The following is a 20,682-nucleotide window of genomic DNA, read 5'->3' on the forward strand; positions in this document are numbered from 1 at the left end:
TTTCTATAACATAAAGGAAAAATTGTTATCGTAGTAAAAACTTGTAAGTTCTTGCAGGATCTGGAACAGAGCAATGATGTCTCAACGATAAAATAATTTTTTATTTTTTCATTTGTTAGTACTATAAACAATTAATACGATATATAGATAATTTTAGGATAATTTTCGAAATAAAGTTGTAAAATTCAATATTGTCGTACAGATATTTTTGATGAATAATCCAATTTACAACAACTTGTTTTGAAAATTCATGTTCGATCAGCTGCGCATATGCATCTACCTTGATTACTGTAATATGGTTGAAATCAACCAAAAAATAAGTGTAAACACCGGGGTGTATTTCAGGATTTCGTGAAATCCAATGGATTTTGGAGCGCAAATGTAAACTTGGCATAAGAACGCCAAAATAATGGGAAAGTTTCGTATGAAAGTTTCAGCGTGTAACATAAGAGTTACAGCTGATTAATTTTTTTCTTATTATGGCCTATTCTGTCAAAAGCAGGGTTGACATTTTTTATTGCTGTTGACATTATGCAATAATAAAGGTAGATGCATCGGTGAATTGTTCCAACAAAAAACTTCTGCTGCAACACTATATCTTAAGGCCTGGGTACATAAGCAGCCTCGTCTAATTGCCTTGCTTTCCTGGTTCATTTCTGACATAACATATGTCAGGGAAGCAAGGCAACCAGGCGAGGCAGCTTATGTACCCAGGCCCTTAAATTTAAAAACAAGGGCAAATGATTTTTATTTGTATGGCAAAATTAAATTGTTAATTTTTAATAGTAATACACTGCAGCCAGAATACAAATCCCCAAAGTTTTTTTAAATAAAAATAAGTTTAAACCCTCCCGGTTAACTATAAGTACCCAATTCGGACATTTACCCGTCAAATATTTTCCCTTAAAGGAACATATAATAATATTTTTATCGGTTTATTACCCGCGCTGTTGTATTTCTGAGATAATCAAGTTCGATGACAACCTGAATTGTGATTAAGATGTGAAGCGTTATGTTATGGTGCTTTGCTCACTGTTACGGCTGTAACGTTTTCGAATAAGTTTCCACTATGGCAAATGGCCAACTTATTGTTTTTGGCAGAAGAATTATAATAAAACACAAACTTTGCCCTCGATTGAAATGAAACCAAACCCTTTGGCCTTTCGTTCTTTTACAAAGTCTTTTTATTTCGATTGTACGTTAGTTTGTACATCTGTTTGTTTGTTTCATGTTATTTGGTTTGTCGGTTTGGTTGGTTGGTGATGTTTTATTATCTAAAATAAATGAAATTGAAATGACAATGTAAATTAAATGAAATTACAAAGTAAATTAAATGAAATGATTGCGTAATCAAATAAGGTACAAAGGTTGATCTTACTTAATTCTTTCTCTCTTGGCGGTTTCTCCTGGAATGACTTAAAGGAGCCATTGTGAGAAATACCAAACGATAATATATCGTTTATCTATTACAACGATATTACTGAACACATCTTGTAAAAACGATAACAAACATATTATAGAACGTTTACACTATTAAAATAAAATCGATCTTAATGAAATTGATCATACAAAACAAATTGTACGTTATACAAAAAAACATAAATTTTATAAAAATCATAAAAGCGAACGTTAATAAATTTAAATTTCAAATTAACGGAAAAAGTCTTCTAAGTTCATAACATCCCGCCGCCCGTGAATCGATCGGGAGATTCACCACCAACATCCAGGACTGCTAACTTTGATGCTGGACGACGTAACTTGCCTGCCGATGTTTTCACCACTGCCGAACGAACTTGACCATCAGCCGCTGTACATACTTCCACCACCACACCTCGCTTCCATTCACCACGGGCCACATTACTATCACATACAACAACAACATCTCCAACTTTAATTGGTGGTACAGGATGAAACCACTTTGTCCGCCTTACTAGATCTGGAAGATATTCCTGTATCCACCGTTTCCAAAACGTTTGCTTCATTTGTTGTAATATGTGCCACTGCTTTCGTAGACAGATGTTTTCATTTACTGTTGGTGTTTGAATAAAATTAGGACCACCCACCAAAAAATGGTTTGGGGTAAGAGGCTCACTGTCTTCGCTCTCAATTGGTAAATGCGTCAATGGACGAGAATTTACTAAATTTTCTGCTTCGATGAGTAAACTATTTAACGTCTCCACTTGAGGAGATTTTTCTTTCAGGGTGAAAGCCAAAACGTTTTTTACAGCACGCACCATCCTCTCCCATGCTCCGCCAGCTGAGGGGTCCGCTGGATTATTAAATACCCACTCTATGCCACGACGTGTACATTCGTCGCCAATTTTACAAGAATCAAAAACGAAGTTTTCCTTACTTGCTCCAATAAAGTTGGTACCTCTGTCGCTCCTAATACGCACAGGAACTCCTCTTCTATTTATGAAATTTCTTAGGCAAAGAATGACAGCATCTGTTGATAAATCTTTCGCAAGCTCGAGATGTATTGCTCTCGTAGTTAGGCACGTGAATAGTGCGACCCATCTCTTTTCACTACGTCTGCCCAATGAAACTGTATATGGGCCAATAAAATCAACTCCGGTATATGAGAATGCTCTCACAAATGGTATGACACGATCTTCGGGAAGTTGACCCATTAAAGGAGGCCTTGGAACTGCACTACGATTTTTACAAAGTTGACAATTTTTCTTTGAACTTCTTACCAGTTGTCTTAACGAAGGTATCCAAAATTTGGTCCGAATAGCTGCACAAATGGATTCCTGATTTTGGTGAAGGAAATCTTCGTGGTACTGTTTGACAACCAATTTTGTGATCAAACTATTTTTTGGCATAATTATTGGCTTTCTAGTGGAAGGTCCAACGCAGGTTGCATTATTAATGCGTCCGGAAATTCTTATTAAACCATCATCGCCTAAACACGGATTTAATTCAAATATTGGGCTCTTTTTGGAAATACGACGACCCATTTTTAAAGCTAGGATTTCATTTTTAAATTCTTCTTCTTGTGCCCGTTTACACCAGTATATTTCAGCATTTTTAATCTCCTGAGGAATTAAATACGGCTTCAAATTTAAAGAAGTTTCGCCTTCAAAAGAAATACTCCTTTTAAAATTATTAATTGCTCTGTATAACCAAGCCGTTTTGCGCAGCAAGCTGTAATATTTGGTTTTCTCATCATATAGAAACAGACAATCACTCACCGTAGTAGTTGCTATGAATTTTGTTCGTATTTCAGGATCTTTTTCAAATTGTTTAATATCCTCTGGAAGAAGTGGCCAATTAACTGGATCCATTTTTAAAAAATCTGGTCCCTTTAACCATCTCGAAACCTTACCGGAAAATTGACACGGTCTCGTCGCATCGTCGGCTGGATTTTGTGACCCTGGAATCCATCTCCATTCTTCCACTTTTGAATATTCTAAAATTTCTGCAACACGATGTGAAACAAATTGTTTATAAATTCTGCAGTCAGATTGGATCCATCTGACAACAGTCTTCGAGTCCGACCAGAATGTTATTTTATTGGGCTTTATATCATGACTGGCTACTATGGCTTCCTTCAATCGCACTCCCAAAACAGCAGACTGGAGTTCAAGCCTGGGTATTGACAGGGGCCTTAATGGTGCACATTTTACCTTTCCGGCTACAAATTTAATTTCCACCTGGTCTCCACCTGTGATCCGCCAATAACAAACAGCAGAAAAAGCAACTTCACTAGCATCGACGAATACATGGAGCTCAATTTTTGTGCCTGGACTTGTGAAATTTGCAGCATAACACCTTGGAATTTCAATATACTTAACATTCTGCAACTCTGTGAACCACTCATACCATCTGCGATATATTTCAGTTGGAATTGGCGCATTCCAATCTATATTAAATCTCCATAATTCTTGTAAGATGAGTTTTGATCGAATTACAATGTTGGCTATAAACCCAAATGGATCAAAAATGGACATGGTCACACTCAGCACCTCGCTTTTCGTTGGAATTCGTTCACCGTCTCGAACTGCAGAAGAAAGCTTTGAAAATTTTAAATTAAAATAAAAGGAATCAGATTTAGGTAACCAGAACAGTCCTAAAACCTTCTCACCCATACTTTCGCCAACATAAAAATTTTTAAATTCCATTTTATCTTCATCTTTATCCGGTTCAAGCGAGTGCAAAACATCCACTGAATTTGATATAAAGCCTCGAAGTTCAAAATTTGCTTCTTTATGTATTCGAATAACACTTCTGGTGACAGATAACGCTTCAGCCATTGTGTCAAAACTGTCAACAAAATCATCGACATAATGACAGTCCACAATGGCCTTATATGCTCTTGCTTCAGAATCAAAATAATTTTCAGCGTTCAAATTTTTGACATATTGTGCACTACAGGGTGAACAGGCTGATCCAAAAATCATTGCACTCATAATATAAATATCCGGTGCCCTCGTACTGTCACCTCCTCGCCATAAAAACCTTTGTGCTGTTTGGTCTTGATCTCGAATTTTAACTCTATGGAACATTTCACGTATGTCTCCACATATACCAATTTTACCTTGACGAAATTTAAACAAAATAGAAAGAAGTGGCTTCGGTTGATATTTACAGGGACCTTTCATTAGTCTCGAGTTGAAAGACTCTCCATCGATGTTTGCTGCAGCATCAAAAACCAATCTGCGCTTACTATTTTTGTTTACATTCGTCACTACAAAATGTGGCAGGTACCAGGTGCGTTCATTCACAATAGAGGCTTCATCTGCATTCAATTTTCTGGCGTATCCCTTCGAGACATATTCATCAATTTTCTCATTATACCATTTAGCTAGTGATTCATCTTTTTTCATTTTTGTTTCAATGCCTTGAAGTCGTCTGAGCGCCACAGAATACGTATCCTTAAATTCATAATCGTCTTTCCTCCATAAAAGACCGGTTTCATATTGGTTACCAATTTTCACAGTTGTATTTTTAAGGATAGCTTCTGCTCTTTTGTCTTCCTTAGACTCGACGGGCAAAACAGGTTTCATACCAAATCCTTCAATTGAAAAATATTCAGCTACTTGCTTCTGAATATCATTATAGTCGCTGACGTCAATCACACAAACCATGTTATCAGCTGATTCTTCATTGGAGCCAAATACAATGTTGCCCAAAAGTGTTTGGTGCACAGAAAAGTTTTCATCGAGATCCATTACGTTTTGTGGTCGAACCAATCTAATGTGGGGTAATCCAATTAACAGCTTAGGGGTCACATCAAAATAATCATCAATAAAAATATTTTCTAAAATAGAAAAACGTTTTTTAAAATCGGCAATATTTAGAGATTGTTTTGGTAATTTTAAATGGTTAGTAGTTCTAACATTTCTCATCTGCAAATACTCTCCATTCTTACTCGCGATTTCCACATCAATTCGCATAGACATTTCACTTGATTTTTTGCCACCAATCCAGCCTAGTGACAAATTACTATAAGGTCCACTCAATCCAATCTGCTTGGCAACCTTTTCTTCCAGCAAAGAAATTTTTGACCCATCGTCAATAAATGCAATTATGTTTATGTAGCCTTTAGGTCCTCTCAATCTCACAGGTAAGTATTTAAATAGCGTTTTTTTGTTTGTATATTCATCCAATATTGTTGTTACAGATGATGTATTCTCACTGTCACCCACTGATGCTCGCTTTTCACCATTACCCATATTACTATTTCCATTCATATTGTTGTTGTTTTTGCCAGCTTCATGCAATAAACGGTTGTGGTATTTTTGGCAACCACCCACTGAACACTGCTGGCGATTACTACATTTTTGGGAAATGTGATCAGCTTTCAAACATGTAAAGCACAAACGTTTTTCTTTTACCACTTTCCACCTGTCAGCTGTTGAAAAATTCTTAAATTTGCTGCAATAATAGATTAAATGTTTTTGTCCACAAACAACGCAAGAACTCTTCCTGTTGTCGTCCATTGTTATGGCAAAAGTCTGCTTCACTTTTCCATTTTTATTCTGCATAAAATCGGCTTTAGTGGAATCAGCTTCCGTGGCAAAAGAAACGTATGTGGCAACCTCTTGAAGCCATGTACTAAACTGGCGTATTGTTGGGTATTGTCCCAAATTATTCAATGAAAATCTTGCCCATTCTTCGCGTTTAGATAGAGGCAGCTTGTTGACCAATTCTTCAAGCAACGTTAAATTACACAAATGTGGAGTTGCCCCTGCATTTTCCAAAAAAACGGTAAGATTCGACACCATTGTACTGTAATTTATTATTTCCGACATTTTCTTACCAGAAATTGTGGGAAATGATCGTACCTTCGCTATTTGGGATCGAATCATTATCTGCGGGCGTCCAAAATGAAATTCCAACGTTGACATCACCTGATCTACACATTCAGGGTGAATTAAATAAGCCTCCACTTTTGCCTTAGCTTCTCCTTTTAGGGCTTTTTGCAACCGCGTTAAATTTTCCAGCTTTGAATAATTGTACATACGTGTTGTTTCTTTATATGAAACGGCAAACATGGGCCACTGTTCAGGTTGTCCATTAAATTCCGGTAGGTCGTGTAATTTTCGGATTGAATTTTGCATACTTGTCTGCATAATTTGTTGCGGCACTTGCAATAAACAATTGTTGACATTACCGGCATTTTGAGTTGCAGCGAAAGTCGACGTTTGTGGCTGTGAGTATGTTGACGGCATCGTTGTATTCTGTTGCTGTGATTGTTGTGACAGCGGCACATAATTATTTGTTTTTTCACTGAAATTATTTTGTTGTGATTGCTGCTGTGTTGATGTTTTTATTATTGTTGACGGCGTTACTGTCAATCTCTGTGATGGTTGATCGTTTGACGTCGAATTAGGTACACCACTAAACAAATGCGTGGCGTATGACGGGTAAGATACCATTGGCGCTTCTGTTAAAAGTGACGGCGGCAAATTATATGAAGCGCTCTGTGGTGTGAAAAACGGCATGTAATGCAATTGTTGTTGTGTTGGTGCATACGATGGTGGACAGTATGTTTGTTGTTGTACAAGCGGCTGTGGAAAAAGAGGGGTTATGTATTGAGCAGAGTTTATGTTTTGACTAAACATATGCTGATGGTCGATACTTAACTTTTGTGTCGTCGGCGTATACGGCACATCCATAGTTCTGCTGGGCATCGACGCAACACTATAATACATTGTAGTAGACGGCGCAGCTACTACATTGTGATGAAAAGTTGGCGGTTGTGATACAGCAACACTTGTCGTTGTATTGGCGGCATTTATGTACATCTGCAATGATGATTTTAAAGCACGAATTTCTTCTTTCAGGCTTTCTACGTTTTCGCCTGCGGTATTTTGTTGTTGCTCCACTATTGTTTTTTCGAGTTCACTCTCAGACGATGATGCTGACGCAGTGACTTCCGCAGGCAGCGGCTTTTTTGTATTCTCATTACCTTGAGACATCTTCTTTTGCAGTCGTTGGCTACGACGTAGCATACACTTGTTCCAGGAGAATTAATTAATACAAATATTAATTAAATAATAAAAATAATGTTACGGCTGTAACGTTTTCGAATAAGTTTCCACTATGGCAAATGGCCAACTTATTGTTTTTGGCAGAAGAATTATAATAAAACACAAACTTTGCCCTCGATTGAAATGAAACCAAACCCTTTGGCCTTTCGTTCTTTTACAAAGTCTTTTTATTTCGATTGTACGTTAGTTTGTACATCTGTTTGTTTGTTTCATGTTATTTGGTTTGTCGGTTTGGTTGGTTGGTGATGTTTTATTATCTAAAATAAATGAAATTGAAATGACAATGTAAATTAAATGAAATTACAAAGTAAATTAAATGAAATGATTGCGTAATCAAATAAGGTACAAAGGTTGATCTTACTTAATTCTTTCTCTCTTGGCGGTTTCTCCTGGAATGACTTAAAGGAGCCATTGTGAGAAATACCAAACGATAATATATCGTTTATCTATTACAACGATATTACTGAACACATCTTGTAAAAACGATAACAAACATATTATAGAACGTTTACACTATTAAAATAAAATCGATCTTAATGAAATTGATCATACAAAACAAATTGTACGTTATACAAAAAAACATAAATTTTATAAAAATCATAAAAGCGAACGTTAATAAATTTAAATTTCAAATTAACGGAAAAAGTCTTCTAAGTTCATAACACTCACTGTTGACGACTAAATTTCTTATTGATTAAATAATATAACTTGTATATTTTTAGACTTAAAATGAACTATTCTACTATACACCGTTTTGTTTTTTGACAATATGTTCTAGTTTTTGTCGTTATTGGTAAGGTTGAGATCATATTTTTGTAACTACCCACATGAGGTAGCTATGCGGTATTTTCGTAACTGCCTTTTCCGCATAACTGCCTCAATTTTTTGGAATTTTATGAGAGGTAGTTAACCGGGGTGCAGTGTAAATACTTGCGATAGAACAAATATTGATATTAAACTTTTCAAGTAGAAAATAAGATAATGACATGCTCTGTTCCAGAACTAAAAAGTTTTTACAATTTTTACCACTTTTACACATTTTGCGTTCCCGTACACAAAATTTATATGAAAATCGCTTACGACTTTTACAAGTTTTACGACTTTTACCACTTTATAAAGTACGGGAACAGGCCAGACATTTTTACTGTCATAAGTTTGGGTACAAGTTTTGTTATTTCTGGAACACTTTTCTAATATAGTTAAAGTAATTACTATTACATCCTTTCTGTAGTTAAATTTTGGCCGGTATCGGACAGATAACCCGTTTTTTCTTCTTACATGTTTCCTTTAATAATAAGTGTCCGATAACTTAAAATCAGATTTGAGTAAATTTTATGTATACAGACTTTTTGCTTGATATTGCCATATTTTTACAAAATTTAACATTTATATTAAATGGAAGATGTAATAACAAATCCCTGGTATGTAATGAGAACATTATTCTTTAATTTTCTTAAAGTAAGTTATAACTAAAATGGACTTTAAAGACAAGATGTAAGAACGGGCCATAAAGTGTTCTACATTCCATATGTTTTTGTAAAACGGACTAACTATGCAGATACATCTACCTTTATTATTGCACGTTTTATGCCATGGTTGCAGGGTTGTATTTTTCAGAGATTTTTATACCTGGCCTACCTCTACTTTATTGTACCATGGTTATTGTGAATAATTTGTGGCTACAATAATTAACCGAAATGGCTGAAATTTGGTATTTAGTCTTCATTTGTGGTATAAAACTTTCCATATAAAAATTGGTCGGTATAGGTCCATGCCTTCGTATAGGCCCCTTAAAATGGTACCTACCCAAGGTTGTGGCCTCAATATTCCACCGAAATAACTGAAATTTAATACTTGGTCTTAGTTGGTGGTATAAAACAGGTCTACGCCTTCATTTAGCCCCCAGAACAGTATCTCCCGATTTTCGATATTTTCATGGTTGCAGCCACAACAACCCACCGAAATGGCAGAAATTCGTATGTATAGGTCCACGTTTCGATATGGCCTTTGTAAAATGGCGGTTCATGCAGAACTGGAAGGTCAAGGTTTCAATGGAGTAAACAAGTGAAAGAAGAGATCGAAAAATACTCCAAGTTGGAAAAGTAAACCAAACAAGTAAAAAGTATCAGTCGACATTGTCGACAGAGATATACCCTCAGCCTGTGAGAATTAACCACCTGTTTTTGCAAAAGATTTTATTCTTTTCACACGAATTGTCAAATGTTGTAGATCGATTTACGCGCTTTAGCGCAAAATTAGGTCGCTGATTTTTAAATGAGGAATTCTCAACAATATATGGGACGGGTATACAAAAAATTAGGTATGTATGTTTTCTGAGGGCTCAGATATGTATGCCTAAATTATTACGAATATAGACGAACGAATAAAAATTACTTATAAACAAGTAAGAAAGTATCAGTCAGCTAAGCCGACAGGGATATACACTCAGCCACGTACCCGAAGAAAAAAGTAAACACAATACTTCTGTAGGTTTTTTAGCTGTTGGGAAAAATTTCCAGGATGGAAAGGCCGCAAAAAACTACATGTTGCAACAAAATTCAGAATGATCCAAGACGAGTGCATTTTTGTCAAACTTTGAGTACGGAGTACCCGTAGGAGTGATCCGATGTAGTACATATTCGGACCTAATACAAATCTGTAGGAAATAATTTATTTTTCTTTATTAGTCTATTGATATTTTCCTTACAGACTATATAATTAAAAATGTTGTACTTAATTTTCTGGATTTAAATATATTACAATTTTACTTTTCAATTTACAAAGTTTGGGTCATTATCTCAAGAAGTATGGACTTGCCCACGAAAAAAAAAATTACAACGTCGTAACAGCGACCGCAAGTGCAACCTGTGCATCACAAATTAATAAGGTCAGAGAGGAGTTGTTAAACTATACTTTTTCCAAATTTTGTGTTGGTTGGTACCCAAATGACTGGACCGATATAGTCCATATTAGAACCCGATCTATGCCTGAAAGTAATACTACCAATAGCAAAGTTTGGCTCAATTCGGTTACTCCCTCCGAGAGTTATCGTGCCTACAATCTTGGCGAAAAATTTTGAACCTTTGTGGGGGAGGTACCGGATGGAGTGGATCGATATGGTCTATCTTCGAACTTAAACTAAGTTTGGACACGATATTGAAAGACCCAAAATTTAAACCAAATATGTTGATCCGATCGAGAGTTATCGTGCGCTCCAACTACGACACATGGTATTATATGGCTGATTTCTTAGGTAGTATGGACTTGCTCCTGAAAAAATTATATCGTCGTAATGGGGGTAGTGAATACAAGTGGCTGCAACAAAAATCGAAGCGATTCGAGAGCAGGCCTTAAACTGCACTTAAGCACAATTTTGTGTGGGAGGTACCCGAAAGAGTGGACCAATAGGGTCCATATTGGAACCTCATCTATGTATGGTAGATATGTTACGATGTGCAAGAGTTATCGTGCGGACAATTTTTCCGAACAGTTTTGAACTTTTGTGGGGGAGGTACCTGAAGGAGTGGACCGATATGGCCCATCTTTGAACTTAAATCAAATCTAGACAAAATATTTCGATACCCAAAATTTGAACCGAATCGATTGATCCGTTCGAGAGTTATCGTGCGCACCAGTCGGACATTGCTAAATCGGCTCCAAATTCTCTGAATTGTTCGTATAATCGATATTTTACGTTAGGGACCAATTATTCCACAATTCTAATTACTAAAATGGAATAAAATGCCAACAATTTGGAAATTATTAATCGATTATTATGGTGCATCATTTTCGATGCTCAATTCAAAAATTGCTAAATTTTTGTTTCCGGTAAAATTTAAGTATAACGGCCCTGTAAATGAAATATTTGTCTATGCCATCTTAAATACATCTATTCAGCCCACAAAATTGTATTTCGAATTGTTAAAAAATCTCTAGTCGTTTCGAAGTTATCAACGATTACATTTTTTATTTCAGCCTGCATAATTTTCAGTGACACACTGTACCTAAAATGTAAAGATTCCAAGGAATCTTAAATCGAAGTTGAAAAATGTAATAATGGAGGAAAAAACCTCCCCATCTAAACTTTCAAACCGCCAATACACGTATCTTGCACAGTGTAATCCAAGACTGATGGTCGAAAAACCAATGGACCCTCAAAGATTGACTGTTTGCTGCTGCTTCTAGACAGGCAATATCATCTCGTCGTGGGTACCCAGCAAAATTTGGAGGAAGGGGTTCCATGCGATGATGTGATTTCATGGCATCTTTTGCATTGGTTCAAGCGATTTGAACCCATGCAAAGGAAGTCGTGAAAAATCCGATCTTTTCATAAGCATTTAAACCCATTCCATCGATCCAATAGAGATGAATTTTGTGTTTTTATTTATACAAATTTTCTAAATATATAAGATTAATTAATTACAATAGGCTTGATGTTGTCGGACACTCGGAATCACAACCAACGTTGTTAAAAATCTCGTCGTGATAATGTCATTGCAAAGGGTTGGTGAAAATGACACGTCAAAGCATTGGTGAAAATTACATGTCAAAGCATTAGTATAAATGACATATGTACTTTGGATCCAAAAATGAATAGCATCTTTTGGGGTCCACGCTCATATAAAATTCATCGATGAAGATGCTAAAAAGATGACATGCCAGATCACTTGCACCCATGATTGAATGGCATCTTTGGCATTGAACATTTTGCTGGGTATTTATGAATGGGGTTCGTTATCGTAAAATAATAACAAACTTTTCATGGCTCGAATTGGAAAACATGGTTGTGCACGATAAGTGGTCTCAATAGGACGTTGCACAGTGGTGCCGCTCCCTTGTAAACGTGGACAAAAATAGAAGGAGTTGACCTAGGTCAATGAATTTTTGTACAAGTACTTATGAGCGCATAGGAATGAAAAATTTAAAATTTGGTTCAAATCGGTTCAGATTTTGATATAGCCCCCATATATGTATATCTTTCCCCGATTTTGCTACATCTCAGTCAATTTTGATCGAATAGCCTTCAAACTAAATATGTGATATTTTCATAAGCCCATAAAAAAAGAGAAAAAATCGGTTAAGATTTGGATATAGACCCTATATATATCTTTCCCCGATTTCGATGCAGCCGTTCTCAACTAATGCAATTACCAACGAACGAAATTTTTATTGATAAAGATTATCTTCATTTACAAAAATTTGTATATCTCTACATTTGTTTTTATTATTCCCTCTTTAATAACTAGGTCTAGTTGGTTTGAATTTGATAATATAATTTATAACATAAGATGTAATTTGTGTTTTGTTACGTGGTGGTATTGTTAATTGGGCGCCATAATCATGATCTTACAACATTAGTCGACAGAGGAATTTTATACAACCCCTATTTTTGGTCCGATTCATGTCAAATTTTGGCAAGGAGCATATTTTTTGGCTTCTGATTAAATTGAAATGGAAACATATGACATATCGATGTTTTACTTCCTCAACCCCGTATCTTAAAAAATACAACTTTTCAGGAGAGACAAAGAACGGTTTATCTTTTGATACATCCGTGTTTGAGTAAAAGACACTTATTAGGGCATTAAGTACATCTATGCATATTAGTAGGAATAATGTGCTAATCTTTTTTAATTTAAGCATGAAACGCATTTTTGAGATACGAGTTTGAGGCAGTAAATTAAATCTTATGTTTGTGGGCCCATTACAACAAAAGTGCATGTGATAGCGACAAACGCTGAAACATGTATCTCCTATTTTTTGGTCTTCTATCACGCTGCATTATAAGAATATTTTGTTCGTGGTACCTCAAACTTACACACAATCAGTGAAGTAGATAACAAATGCCATTATTCCACTTGTTTTGTCCACTTACCACCATAAAGACTACCCTGCTTTAATGGTAACTATTGCATAGGCATTGGGAACCACCGTGGTGCAGTGGTATGCACGTCCGCCTTGCACTCATATTGTCTGCGGTTCAATCTTTGACCAGAACATCCAAATTTTCGGCGGTGGCAAATTCCATCAGTGTAATGTCGGCTTACATTTCCTCAGTATTTCAACTTCACTAAAAAGTGGCGTCGTAAGACACGCCGTTCAACCAATATTAATTGGCTTGCACTCATTGATAGGAGAGAAGCCCCTCTTGTCCCTTCGGGGTTATAGTGCAACATATGTTTGTATGTATTCCACTTTTATCCGTTCACTTAATGCCAAATTTACTTAAGGTATTTAATTTAGTGCGATTTAGTGCTTTTCGTATATATTTGTATACTAGCCGACCCGGTCCGCGTTGCTGGCCCTTGAAGCAATTTTATTTTACCTTAAGTCAGCGATTGTATTTTATTGCATCGCTAATTAGTCGAGATCTGCAAGTGATTATAAATAAAAAATCTTCAGATTTGTTTGTATATCGACACAAACAAATCTGAAATAATTTTAACACAACGCCAAAAAGCTGATGACTTGAGGCATGCATTTATTTCATCTGCTGGAATAGTATAACTGGAAGTGTTTGTCTGAAATTTAAAGGTGAATTGCTTCTTGAATTATTATGTGCCATTGTAAATTCGTTCCAGGTGATAACTTATATTTAATATTGCATATGTCCCCTTCATTCACATGAATGTTCAGTGGCTTAAGGGCCAACTGTGTCGTCCTTCCACCTTCTTATAATGTACATCTTATATACCTGATGAAGCTATAGCTATCGATATGTTGCCTTCTAATTTAAATACTTGCTTTCCAATAAGATCAAAGCTTCGCTATGCATAACATCTGGTATTTCCCTTGATTTGTAACATATTTAAGAAAGTAGGAGTGGTCGGGTCTTATGGTTTGTACATTTTACATATATAGCGCATTTAAAAAAAATAGGACGCATCACGTCCGAAATTTAACAAAATTTATAGCATTTTTCCACCATGGACCATCCCTGTATATCATTTGAAAATTACATGGAAATCGGTTAGAAGTTTTGAAGATATAACACACTTAAAAAAGTGGGCGTGGTCGGGTCTTATAGCCACAAATAAGTCCCTCGGGCGTGGTCGGGTCTTAAGGTCCCAAAATGAGTACCTAGGGTCGGAGAATCGAAGGGTGGATGTTCGGAGCAGGGTGGTTCGTTGCAGAGTGGTTCGATATGTAGAAGTTCGGAGCGGGGTGGATAGGAGGTACCAAACCCCTCCGAAATTCAGCACAATGTATAGCCCATCTGAAACACGGGTCCTCCCTGTACATTCTCAGAAATTTTCGGGAAAATCGGTTCAGTAGTTTTGGATATGTAACGTATATAAAAAGTGGGCGTGATAAAATAGGGTTTTTATAAAAATAGGGCATGGAGGATGTACCCCGCCCTCTCCGAAATTAAAAAAATATATAGCCTATTTTCACCATAGATATAACATTTTTAAAGAAATAGGGCATATGGGAAGTACCCCGCCCCTTCCGAAATTCAACAAAATTTGTAGCCTATTTTAACCGGGGGCCATCCCTGTACATTCCCTGGCAATTTCAGAAAAATAGGTTCAGTAGTTTTTGTAGAAATGACAAAAATTGAAAATTGAAGAAAGTGGGCGTAAAAGTGGGTGTGGTCAAAATGTCGTTGCATAAAAACCCAAGTACACAATTTACAGAAAGAATTATCGAAATCGGTCCAGCTGTTCTCAACTGATGCCATTACCAACGAACGACATTTGATTTTTATTTATATAGATATTTCCAAATCACCCCCTTATAAACAAAATATCTCAACCGATATCAGCATAACAATTTTGAAGATTTTAACTTTATTCGTTCACAAAATACCAAATTGTAAAATTTTAATAAATTTTAGTAATTGTCGTAAACTTATTGTTCTAATTTCCAAAACCCCTTTAATACAACTATTTTGCACTCCGTCCCCGTCCCAATTTTCCGCTCAGAATTCTAGCTCTACTCGTTCGTGTAATACAAAAGGTAAAATTTTTTGTGCATTTTAATACGTTTTTCTTACGAACACACCTACACTTTAATATGAACCCTCACTCAAAATTGGAAGAATCTCGACTTAGCCGTTTCGCCACGACGTTGATTACCAGTAAGTCAAACAAATGGTACAAATTTTAGTACATTTAACTACTTTTCGTAAACCTTCTACCACCAATTTTCAAAAACCCAGCCAAATGGACCACTTACGCCCCAAGACATAACCTCACCGCCGTTTCACCTGAGCATTGATTGTCAGTCAAACATTATTGCTCAGGCAGGAGTTTGAGGCAGTTATGAAAATAGGAGTGAAACGAGAATATATTGTATTAATATTTAGAGAACCGCTACAACATATTGAGATAATAAGTGGTTGAGGTAATAAAACACAAAAATAAAATCGTTTGATACAACAAGTCAAAATCGCATTTTTTTAAGATACGAGGTTTAGGAAGTGAGGCATCGATATGCAAAATTAGACAAAATGCATAAATTTTGCATATGAGAAATTCATGCGTTTTACATATTTTATTATGCAACAAATATTTCAATAATAGGCACAAAATGTTTCTGTGTACAATTTTTTGTTTAAAATTCTCTTCGGACAAGTCAATAAAAAAGAGAAATGTATAACCACAGCCACAACCTTCAAAATATCAAAAACCGGGAGGTACCGTTCTATGGGGGCTATATGACGACGTGGAGCTATACCGACAAATTTCAGGTCGAAAGTTTTGTACCCCCATTGAATATCAAATTTCAGTCATTTCGGTGGGATATTGAGGTCACAACCTTCAAAATATCGAAAATCAAGAGGAACCGTTTTATGGGGGCTATATGAAGACGTAGACCTATACCGACAAATTCCAGGCGGAAAGTTTTATACCCCATCGAAGACTAAATACCAAAATTTTAGACATTTCGGTGGGATATTGAGGCCACTACTTTCAAAATACCGAAAATCGGGAGGTACCGTTCTATGGGGGCTATATGAAGACGTTGACTTATACCGACAAATTTCAGTCATTTCGGTGGGATATTGAGGCCACTACTTTCAAAATACCGAAAATTGGGAGGTACCGTTCTATGGGGGATATAATAATTAACGGCATAGAATCTTAATTATACCGCAGCGATGGATAGATGCGTGCCGCCATTTGGCCAATATTTTGTTCCAGACATATTTAACCATTCTTTAGATGTTTGACCATCGGAGTTTAAGTTCCGTATTTTTATATTCAAATTTGTATAAAAGAACCTACTTAGTGCTTCTTTAAAGAATGTCTGCCGTTACATCAATGAAAATTTTCACACAATTATAAACAACTCTAAGAAGAACCGAAAACGTCTTACAAAAAATAAATACAATGCAAAACGATCAAATGAACATTAAGATGAGTAAAATCCGCAAAATAATTACAAGATCTATATAGTTTCCGTTCTACAATGAAAGACATACATATTATTTTTTAAATATTTCTCACAACAATGGCATGGCCTGAGAATGTGAATGAAAAAGTGTTCAATATGGTCTCTTTCTTTTTATCTGTGTTAAATACCTACAACGGATTATCCGGTCTTAGCCTTGTTGTACGACTCATGGATGGTGTGGTGGCAATACAGCAAAAAGGCCACAAAACAATTGTTTTTTTTAACGGTCAATTGAAAATGGCCAATAGAGAACAAAAAAATGAACGATTGGGGTGATCCTCAAACGAATAGGCTTGCAAGGAGAGCTGAATTATTTTTAAACATGAAATGTAAGTTTTCCAACATTTTCAAAGGGAGAATCATAAATTTTTTATTGCTTGAGTTTCAAAACACAGTTGTTATGACGGCGTGAGCTGGCCGGCTGGTTGGTTGATCGTTTTGCCCATTGGGCTTACCGGCAGCGGTAACTATGTGGTCTATGTTTGTTCTTATTGTTTTGGATGCAGACAATAGGAATTGGGCCTGGTGCAAAGCAAAACAAAGACTTTCTTCTCTCTTATTTATCCAGTAGCTATAATTATTTGAGAGATTAGCACTTTCCGCCAACTATTACACAGAAAGAAAATCCAAAAATCTTCTTCTTGTTAGAGATTTGCTCCATCCTGAACCGATTTTGTATCGACGGGTATAAAAATATGGAATCAAAAATATTCCCTTCTGGATTTTAGAATGATCTGCTTTACTTTCTGCCTTCCCGTCCCCATCAATACTACTAAGCTGTTATTTATTTGTATTTGTAAATTAAATTATTTCAGCAGTTGGCAAAGAAATGTCTTAATCCTTTCACTTCTCCATTATGCCCATAAACCATCGAGAGTTTGATTGCTCAGCACACCTTTTTCTATTTTCTGTAGGGCGTTGGAGAAGTGTGGAGTTTGTGTTTTGAGAAAAACATTTCCAAATATTTGTGGAAAATTTGTAAAGGCTACTGTGTGATGATGCAGTGAAGAAGCCTTAGGACCCACAATGCAACCCTTTTTCTTCTTTGCACATGCAACACTTAAGTGTTTACTCTTCTTGAAGCCTTGTGTGATCTTGACAGAGTCCTGCCTACTTCTTTAAAGAAAACATACAAAAGAATCCCTCTAAAGCTGAAGAAATATCATCATTGCCAGTAGCAAAAACAGCGGTAGCAACAGTGTAAAGAGTTTAAATAAACAAATATTTAATTTGTCTGTGAGTGTTTGTTAGAGTCATCATTCTACTTGCTCCTGTGGATCCCAAACCAAAGATATTGTGGCAGCGGTTGGGAATTGTACACAAAAAAATAGTTTTTATGGAATTTTGAATCACATGATTTTGTTTATTATTACTTCTGTCTTTATTTGTAAATGATTTGTTATTTTTGTTGTTCTTGTTGATGCATCCAATTATCGGCATGTTTAATAATATTGATCCTTACTTATAATTCTGGGAAAACCTACAGATGTTTCTTATTTGCATTCCGTCTTTAGGTTTTATTAGAAAAAATCACTTTTTTAATATTGACTTTCAGAATATGATACGACAACTAAATCATGTGTTTGGGGACATTGTTTTGATGCGTGTTAACCATGAGATCTAATCCACATTTTGATACGCATCTCAAAGTAGTTCACTTGTATACCTTTAACACAAATGTTCTTCTTATCAATAAAAACGTCAATATGAATGCGTTTTAAACTGCTTTTAATTTTTCAAAAATCTACCAGTTGATTATGATCTATAACTTCATCTAAATTGCCCACAAAAAAACCTACTAGCCGTTGATTTCTGTCATAAACACATGCCTGTGTTTTCTGTTATCCTTCCCATCTTAATTGCAAAATTCCTTTATCGTTAGAGACAATCATTTGCCTCTTTTGTGTGAACGTTGTTGCTGTACCGGCTGGTTAATAATAATGAGATTATATGTTTATGACTGAAATTATATTAGCCTCATTTCTATTGTCTTGCTGGCAAACATAATAAAAATCTGAAAAAATATTGTTTTCACAATTTTGATTGAAGTGTGAAATGTGTTATCGCTGCTCCCCCCTTTCCCATTTCTATTTCAATACAGAAAATGACTGCAAATGACAATTTAATAAGATTTCTCAAGTGAGTGTTGGCGGTTATTGCCGCCGATGATGCTCTTATTGCTGCTGCTGGTGGTTGGTTGGAGGAAACACAATGATTGTCATCATCATCATTGGCTGACTGCCCGTAGTTTTCTTTTCATTGTTTTGCGGTTATTTGCCTTTTTGTTGAGGAGTGTGAAAGGTTTTACAATTAAAGTAGTCCTTTTTTGTAATTTTACACCCCTTTTTGGGTTCTTTTGTTGGAATTTTTTGTTTTATTTTTATTGAAGTGGGATAATATGGATCCATAACTGGATGAAGTTATGGTGTAGAAGAAGACGAACTAGGCAATAATATATTTGCTCCTTTACGTTAAAGTTTCTTAAAGTTTTACCACTTTTACGATTTTTAACTCGGAAAGCGTTCCTTAACCCCAAAACGTAGTAAAACTTGAAGCAACATTTAAGAGAGAGCATGCCAAAATTGTTTTCTCGTTTACTACTTTCTGCTCGACAAATTTCGTGGTGTAAACAATGGAAAATCTATCAAACTGCTGATTTGACATTTAATTAACAATTAAGGAGAAATTAATTAAAAATTAATACTAACAAGTAAAAAAGTATCAGTCGGCTTTGCCGACAGAGATATAGCCTCAGCCTGTGTATATTGAAACAATTTTTTCCCAAAATACGTATCTATTTAGGGGGTTTTAAAAATGTTGGGCGTTTGAACCGACAAAAATGTTAATTAGGATTAAAGATCAAAAGTTTTGCGGAGGAGATACTAAAAGGAATGGATCGACATTGACCATTATGGAAGGTGATCTCCAGCCACTACATATGGTGCCATAGGGGGTTTTTGCACCCTTCGGGCTGTTTGCTCAAAAAGTATGGACTTGCCCCTGAAAAAAATGTTACCATCGTAATTGAGGCAGCGAATGCAAGTTGCTTCAACAAAAATCAAAGTGATTCGATTGCAGGTCTTAAAGTAAACCTATCCAAAATTTTGTGTGGGAGGTACCGGATGGAGTGGACAAATATAGTCCATATTTAAACCTAATCTATATCTGGTAGATATATTAGGATGTGTAAAGTAGGAACCAATTCGGCCACTCTCTTCAAGAGTTACGGTACGAACAATTTTTCCGAACATTTTTGAACCTTTGTGGGGGAGGTACATGAAGGAGTGGACCGATATGGCTCATCTTCGAACTTAAACTATGTTTAGACAAAATATTACTAAGGCCAAATTTTGGACCGAATAGGCAGATCCGTTCGAGAGTTATTATGCGCTCCAACCACCTCACACGGTGTCATAGGGGTGTTTTGCAACTTTCAGGCTATTTTTTCAGGTAGTATGGACTTGCCCCTGAGGAAACTTGTACCTTCGTATAGGGGACAGTGAATACAAGATTTTACAACAAAAACCATGGCGATTCGAGAGCAGGTCCTAAACTGAACTTTTCCGAAATTTTGTGTGGGAGGTACTCGAAGGAGTTTACCGATTGAGTCCATATTGGAACCTCATCTAAGTCTGGTAGAAATTTCATAATGTGCAAAGTATGGACCAAATCGGTAACTCCCTTCAAGAGTTATCGTACGCACAAATTTTCCGAACATTTTCGAACTTTTGTGGGGGAGGTACCTGAAGGAGTGGATCGATATAATCCATCTTTGAACTTGAAC

At 36.0% G+C, this 20,682-nt stretch overlaps 1 protein-coding gene across 3 annotated transcripts; it reads right to left on the minus strand.

The window, feature by feature from the left end:
• Window positions 1–1,169: 1,169 nt before the first annotated feature.
• Window positions 1,170–8,152, minus strand: LOC141395381 (uncharacterized). Of its 3 annotated transcripts, none has more exons than XR_012410618.1 (2): window positions 1,379–8,152; window positions 1,170–1,274 (listed from the first exon to the last, which is right to left on the minus strand). XR_012410618.1 is itself a non-coding variant. In XM_073971090.1 (2 exons), exon 2 carries the CDS (start codon window positions 7,458–7,460, stop codon window positions 1,674–1,676), a length of 5,787 nt encoding a protein of 1,928 aa, XP_073827191.1. In that variant the 5' UTR covers window positions 7,461–7,756; window positions 7,861–8,152; the 3' UTR covers window positions 1,170–1,673. The 3 variants fall into 3 exon arrangements, 2 of the variants coding, with proteins under 2 accessions (XP_073827191.1, XP_073827192.1); XM_073971090.1 differs by having other exon boundaries at window positions 1,170–7,756; window positions 7,861–8,152; XM_073971091.1 differs by having other exon boundaries at window positions 1,170–6,193; window positions 6,266–8,152.
• Between the last annotated feature and the right edge of the window lie 12,530 nt (window positions 8,153–20,682).

This window comes from Musca autumnalis, unplaced genomic scaffold, assembly GCF_047663935.1.
Source record: "Musca autumnalis isolate F117 unplaced genomic scaffold, ASM4766393v1 scaffold_2, whole genome shotgun sequence".
Taxonomy (NCBI): domain Eukaryota; kingdom Metazoa; phylum Arthropoda; class Insecta; order Diptera; family Muscidae; genus Musca; species Musca autumnalis.